Here is a 7,097-nt window from a genome sequence, read left to right as displayed (position 1 = left end):
AATATATACAAAAAATAATTTTTTAAAAAATTTAAAAACCAAAAATCAAAATCTAGAACCATCATTCAAGTTTTTTTGAAAAACTAAAATCTACACCAAAATCAAAATTCAAAAACCAGAATCTAAAATCTAAAAACCAAAATCTAAAAGGCAAAAACTAAAATGCAAAAACCATGTAAATAATCATCACCTAAATAACAGTTTCAGTTTAAATAACTCTTAGTTTTGTTTTTGAGAACTACTATGGAATACTCTTAATTTTCATTCTATAAAATAAAAACAATCCATGCACCATGAATTATCAATAACATAGAGTGTAATACTCTTAGGTGATGACTGTTTCAGTAGTTTTTAGCTTAAGTTTTTGGTTTTTAGATTTTAGTTTTTGGTTTTTAGGTTTTGGTTTTTGGTTTTTGGTTTTTTGTTTTTGGTTTTTGGTTTTTGGTTTTTGGTTTTTGGTTTTTAGATTTAGATTTTGGTTTTTGGTTTTGCTGTATTTTTTTTTTTATTTTTCAAAAATTAATTAATACATTACTTTAAAATAATACAATAAAATATAAATAAATATTTATATTTACAATTAACATTATCAAAATATTGTGATAATTATTTTAAAATAAAATATAATAACATATTTTAATTATTATAGTTTATAAAAAAATATATTATAATAAAATATTTATCATAAAATTTATATAAATTGCAAAAAATAAAAAATATTTAAAAGTTTGAAACTACTTAGAAATTTTTCTTATATAAATTATTTTTAATTTTAAAAACTTAAATAGCAATAGTTTTTCTTATATAAATATAATAAATTATACAAAAATATAAATATTTAAAATTTTGAAACTATTTATAAATTTTCTCATATAAATTATTTATATTTTCTTAAATTTGAATGGCTATTTTTAATTTTCATGACTAATACAATATACCGTATTAATAAACCATATTATGTTCTTATAATTTTAGTTATTTTTAATGTGACTAGTAATTATTAAAATTATTCAATTATTTTATATATAGAAATTAATAACTAATTTTTAAAATTAATTAATATTATTTATAAAATTTATAAATTTATTTTACAGATATGAAGCACAAATAAATTATATCACATTATTGTTTAAATAATTGCTAATGTACCAAAAGTTGTATGATTATTTATGTATGAAAATATTATTTATTAATTATTAATTAATTAAATGTTGTAGTTTCTACCAAGAAAAATCAAAATTCGTTTTCCCTTTCAAAAGCTTACAAAAGTTGGTTTTTGGTGTTTCTTCATAAATTGGTTAAATTTTTCAAAAAACTAGTTTTCCTAAATTTTAGAAAATCTATTTATTAGAAATCTTGATTGGCAAATCAAATGGTTTCTACAAAAACTAAAAACTAAAACTTGATTGGATGAAAAATAGTTTTTGCAAAAACAAAAACCAAAAACTAAAGCAAAAACCACAAACAATCAACCTCTTATTTTTCATTCAATAAAATAAAAATTATAGACGCAGACATATACATATGATTTCAGTTTTTCACAATAATCACTTCAATTGTTTTATTTCTTACAAGTAGTAGTTTTGAATTTATTTAGGTCATATTGTCCCTTCATAGCACAAAAAGATTAACTATAACAGTCCACTATAGTAATTAAGCCTTAGTATTTTATCTGAAATTCAAAGAAACGAACCGAATAAAAATTAGTTTTGAACTCATAAGAATTCAAATAATTTTTGTTTTCCTATATCCAAAACGTTGAAACTAAATTAAACCCAAACCATCAAATTTCCCTGAATACTTGAAATATAATTTATATATAGTTAATAGAGAAATACACTAAGATAGCACTAAAAAAAGATTTTTGTCACAAGTATAGATTCTAAGAATCAAAATGACCAAAATGTTTTATTAAAGAAATAAATATACACTTATACTTCTAGGTTAACTAATCCAAACTTTAGGATTTAGAGTTAATTGATGAAGATTTGAGATTAAATTTTAAATTTTATAAAATAAAAAATAAATATTAAAAATTTAAAAATAAAAATTTGAAAAATAGTTTCAAAAAGTATTTCGAATTACAAAAAGAAAATTAGAAGAAGAAAATTAAAAAAAATCAAAAAACAAAATTATAAAAAAATTCGAAATTGAAAACAAATAATCTGAAACTATATATTTTTTTTATTTTATTTATATTTATATATATATATATATCTAGGATAATAAAATCTTTTTACCTACTAAATGAAACATTTTGGTCATTTTTCTCTTTAAAATCTATTTTTGTGACAAAAAATTGAAAATTGTCTATTTAGGAGAATTGCCCTAGTTAATATATTCAATTTTAAAATAATTACATATCAAATATAAATTATAAATTGAAATTAGATCTGCTGATATATGATATGATAAAATATTTGAATTACATGAAACTGAACTATGTGAAATTATTCAAATTATATAATATTTTAATCTGATCCATATAATTATCTAATATTTTATTTAAAAACCTGTATCATCCGATATTTTCATTTAATTGATTTAAAATCATCTAAAATTATCTGAAAACCATAACTATATCGGACCTTAACATGATTTGAAATTTTTTAAAAATGTTAGCCAGTTTTCAATACTTCTTTCAGAATTGAATCAAAATTAGAAAGAATCAAACCAAAACCGAAACCTTTTTTTTTGGGAAATTCCATGTTTACCACTTTCATGGTACCACTTTTTATCTTTACAACCACTAAAAGTACATTTTCAAAAATACATTCTTCGTTAAGTGGCAAAAGACTCTTATACCCTTGTTCAATATATATATAATAAACAATTATTTAAATAAAAAATAAAAAAAATAAAATTTATATATATATTTTCGAATTATACCTTTTCAAATTCGAAATTTTTTTTATAATTTTTTTTTTCAAATTTTCTTTTTGAAAATAAAAAAGGGCAATTCTCTAGGATAGACCTAAAATGTTTTTGTCACAAAAATAGACCTTAAAAATAAAATGACCAAAATAGACTTAAATGTTTTATCAAAAGAAGTAAATATACACTTATACTCCTAGAGTTAATTAATCTAGACATTAGGGTTTAGAGTTAAGGGTTGAGGTTTAGGGTTTAGGGTTTAGGGTTTAAGGTTAGGGTTTAGAATTTAGGGTTTAGGGTTTAAAGTTGAGGAGTGGGGTTTTGGGGATAGGATTTCAAATTTTAAAAATTAAAATAAATTTAAAATTTTCAAAATAAAAAATGCTATTTTGGTCATTTTAGCTTTTGAGATCTATTTTTGTGACAAAACTTAAAATAATCTATTTGAGACTATTTTTAAATTTTTTGTATTGAAACTATTTTTAAATTATGTTTGAAACTATTTTTAAAATTTTTAAACTATTTTTAAATTTTAAACTATTTTTTTTGAAACTATGTTTGAAACTATTTTTAAATTTTTTTTAAAGTATTTATTTATATATTTATTAGAATTCTAAATTTTACATTCCAAAAACTCTACTCCACCCCTCAACTCTAACCCCTAAACCCTAAGTCTATATTAGTTAATCTTAGGGGTATAACTGTTTTTTTCATTAAAAATAATAGTAAAAATGGTTAGTATAAACATGAAAAATGGTACTATGAATTTAAAAAAAAAACCTGAGAGGTTCATATGAGGAAAAATTGGCAAAAAATGACACTTTCAACTCCTATTTGTCTCAATAAAATTTTATCTAAGATTTTTGTTGTTTTAAGATTTTAATTATTATTAATACGATTATACCGTTAGATTAATCAAATTTTAACTTAATTAAAATATATAATGTAAAATAGAAAAAAGGGAACACAATTAACCTAAAATTTATTATTCTCTTCTAGCGTCTTCTCCGCCAAGAGCTTCTTCCTCTCTTCAATGGCGATTTGTTCTTCTTATTCGAACGGTTAAATCCGTCTGTCTCTATTCTATATTTATGCTTAGAATATAGAATATATTTATGCAGTAAACTGTCTAGCAAATCTGATCAGAATTTGCCATGTTTGCATCCGCTACAAAGTTTCTACAGAAGCTCTAGAGCAATATATTATGCTCGGTATGGTTTAAGTGTTTCAGTATCAATGATTTGTACATTAGTGATACACTTTTTGTTGAGTTTGTCAATTTGATTCTGATATTTCTCAATGAATCAAGTTGTATTCTTTTCTTTGCTTGTCAGTGTTTTGGTTCAAGTCTTGGTGAAAACGTTTCCGCGGAAAATATCCTCAAGGTATTGAAGTTTATCAGAAACTAGTTGGATCGGTTTATGGATGGTGTATGTTTCTTTTCAAGAATTTCAAAGATACAGAACCATGAGCGCGGGAGACTTTGTGGTCCTCCATGGTTAAAAATATGATACTCATTAATGATCCAACGTCTGACATCACTGTTTCTGATATTAAATAAGACAGTGCAGGGGATCTTCTTAGTTGTTCATATGCGGTACTTGACAAGGTTAGTAGCATTCCAAACAATCTTTTTTCTTCTCTTTACATACAAAAATTAGTATAACATTTTTCTCTCTTGTTTGCTGCAGACAAACTCGATTGACGGAACAGTTCCAGAAGAAGTTATGTTTCAGAGTGAGGTGAAGAAGTTACAACAGGAGCAGTTCAGGCCAGCAGAGCAAGTTTCAATTTCATCACAAGAGATGCTGCAGTACATCGTCTTGGAGTGAAACATGATCTTACTTGAGCGATCTATTGTACCAGCAAGACCTCTAAAACAGCTTTGCCTTCCATTTTATTCTTTTGTGCACCAACATCTTTGCCTTCCAAATGCACGTTTCTTCACTCTCTTTTTTTTGTCCTGATCCATATTATCATCATTATTTCCCGAACATACAAAATGTTACCAAGTAATCAATTAGTTGTATCTTGTAAGCTTTCGTTCCTTGTTCATGATCCAATTTTTGTAACCGTCACAAAAATGAGCAAGTAATTCTCAATGTACATGAAATGGTTTTGTTCAACTGAAACTTCAAGTTTTTTCAGCTTGATTAAAAAGCTTCTTAAGAACTCAAGTTTGTAATTCTATGAACGCTTTTATATGTCAACCACGAAGCTCCACTAGCCACAACAACTACATCACGAATGAACCACACCTTTCTTTCTTGGTCAACCATGAAACTCCACTTGTTACTGCAACGAGATATCCATATACCGAATTTGAGAGAAACACAAACAAAGAAAAAAAGATCGTGGGAGGAGGAGGAGAATAACGTGGAGAAAATATTCTCAAATATTTTTTGAGAAATTTAGGGTAGATTTAGTTTAGATTTAGGAAACTTCTTTAACCGAATATGGAAGTTTACATATTTTCACGATTTGCCTAGAATATGTACACAACCTAAGCAGAACACCGTATAGTTGGTGAGAGATGTATTCTTCCTGTAGGCGTCATATAAGGTAAAAGGCAGAACAAGTTATGTCACGTAATATAACTGACCTATATCATTGAGTTGTGGCTATATATCGTTATCAAGCTGTAGATATACCGAAGACATCTTTCTTGATTATAACGTAACCGATTCTATCTTTGCTAGAATATACAAGAAATGGTAGTTTACGGTATATACCCTTGATATATCTATGTTTAAAACTTAGAATCAGACATATAAACTAGGTAGATTACCAAATATGATTACAATTTTTTTAAAAATAAAAATTTAAACATATATATTGTCATACTTATGTTTCCAACACTTTTCATATTTTTTTACATTTTTAAAATTCAATTTAATTTTTTTTTCCATTAGAGAAGAATAAAACATGTCTAAAATTGCCAAAAATATGAAAAGTCTTATTGTGACAAACAAAATTTCAAAGTGACTAATTTTTCCAACTAGGTGCATAGTCTCCGCGCAAGCGCGGAGTCGGCTACATTACAGGTGCATTGTATAGTTTTGTTTACGAAATTTTATTGTTTGTTTATTTTTTTGTCTATAATGTGATGGATGGGACTTTGGAAATTACATAGGTTGATGAGTTTGATATAAGAATGAACGACGAAGTCATATGTTGATATTTTTATATTTCATATGTTCAAAGTTGAGGGTGATGGAACTTGTTAGTGTTTATTTAGGTAGTTGTTTGTATATAAATCAAATAATGCATGGAAAAAGATAAAAAATTTAGATTTAAAAATTTAAAAATTTAAATAAACAATAAAATAAAATTTTCCTCTTATTTCACCAATTGTTTTTAGAAAAATATAGAATTTTAATATATTAAAAAAACTTATAACATTTTTAGAATTACATATTTAGAAAATTATTTTATTTATATATTTTTTTCTGGACTTTGTTATAGATGATTTGGGGTTGACAAAAAAGTCTGATATATGGCCAAATATAATTTTTTTTTAAAAGCATGACTTTAAAATGTTAGGGTTTCAAAATAGCTGGACCTTGTATCTGTGGTTTAGTCTGATACTGAGAAAACTGTTAGGACTTCAACTCCTCTTTTTCTCTATGTTGGGAATGTGTGCACTAATTTCCCGATTCATGTAGATAAAATTGTTTCTTACTTTATGAGATTGAAAAACGTAGATTGATTTTAAGCATGACTGATGAGAGGTTTACTTGCATCAGTTTCGTCTGCCGTGGGTGTTGAGTTTCGTCGGCGCCAGATGTTAGACATGCAAGAGAGAAGGTCTGAATATGTTAATTTCGTGTTTTGTTTTTTCTTCTCTTGTGTTTTGTGGGTTCCACTCTTTGCTCAGGCTGTACAAAAGATGAAGTCTGGCTGGACCGTCTCACATCTCCGAAGTATTCCCTTGATCAACCTCCCACCAACATCTATCTTCTGATTCTGTCTTGAAGTCGAGGAGCTTCCAGAAAAATTAGCTTCCATCTGCTGTTCCGCTTGAAATGGAGAAATTAGTTCTGAAATGCTGCATAAAAACATATTGGCAAATGACTAATGATTGTCAACAACTATCATTATACTAAATAGAAAAGAAATCAAGGTTTTTTGTTCTGCACAAACAAAAATCTTAGAATAGGGTTGTCACAGTCTTTTTTCAGGAGCAAGATCTTTTTCTTCCCAGAAACCATAGTCAATGCAAT

The 7,097-nt window shown here is 25.8% G+C and overlaps 1 protein-coding gene across 3 annotated transcripts; it reads left to right on the top strand.

Annotated features, from left to right (window-relative positions):
• Window positions 1-3,867: 3,867 nt before the first annotated feature.
• LOC106293604 (rRNA 2'-O-methyltransferase fibrillarin-like) lies at window positions 3,868-4,708 on the top strand. 3 transcript variants are annotated; one of them, XR_001260554.1, is made up of 4 exons: window positions 3,868-4,085; window positions 4,209-4,259; window positions 4,441-4,483; window positions 4,566-4,708. XR_001260554.1 is itself a non-coding variant. In XM_013729280.1 (3 exons), the coding sequence occupies exons 1-3, from the start codon at window positions 4,174-4,176 to the stop codon at window positions 4,704-4,706; spliced, it is 270 nt and encodes an 89-aa protein (XP_013584734.1). In that variant the 5' UTR covers window positions 3,868-4,173; the 3' UTR covers window positions 4,707-4,708. The 3 variants fall into 3 exon arrangements, 1 of the variants encoding a protein (XP_013584734.1); XR_001260553.1 differs by having other exon boundaries at window positions 4,209-4,483; XM_013729280.1 differs by having other exon boundaries at window positions 3,868-4,259.
• The last annotated feature ends 2,389 nt before the right edge of the window (window positions 4,709-7,097 follow it).

Source organism: Brassica oleracea, chromosome C5, assembly GCF_000695525.1.
Source record: "Brassica oleracea var. oleracea cultivar TO1000 chromosome C5, BOL, whole genome shotgun sequence".
NCBI lineage: Eukaryota > Viridiplantae > Streptophyta > Magnoliopsida > Brassicales > Brassicaceae > Brassica > Brassica oleracea.
The sequence above is the reverse complement of the archived record's forward strand: the minus strand, read 5'-3'. Positions and strand labels throughout refer to the sequence as shown.

Excerpts from the sequence above, each read along its gene's own strand:
- LOC106293604 (XM_013729280.1), top strand. The coding sequence starts at position 4,174 with ATGAATCAAGTTGTATTCTTTTCTTTGCTTGTCAGTGTTTTGGTTCAA. Across the intron at positions 4,260-4,440 it reads CCGCGGAAAATATCCTCAAG|TGCAGGGGATCTTCTTAGTT; the intron begins GTATTGAAGTTT and ends TAAATAAGACAG. Across the intron at positions 4,484-4,565 it reads CATATGCGGTACTTGACAAG|ACAAACTCGATTGACGGAAC; the intron begins GTTAGTAGCATT and ends TGTTTGCTGCAG.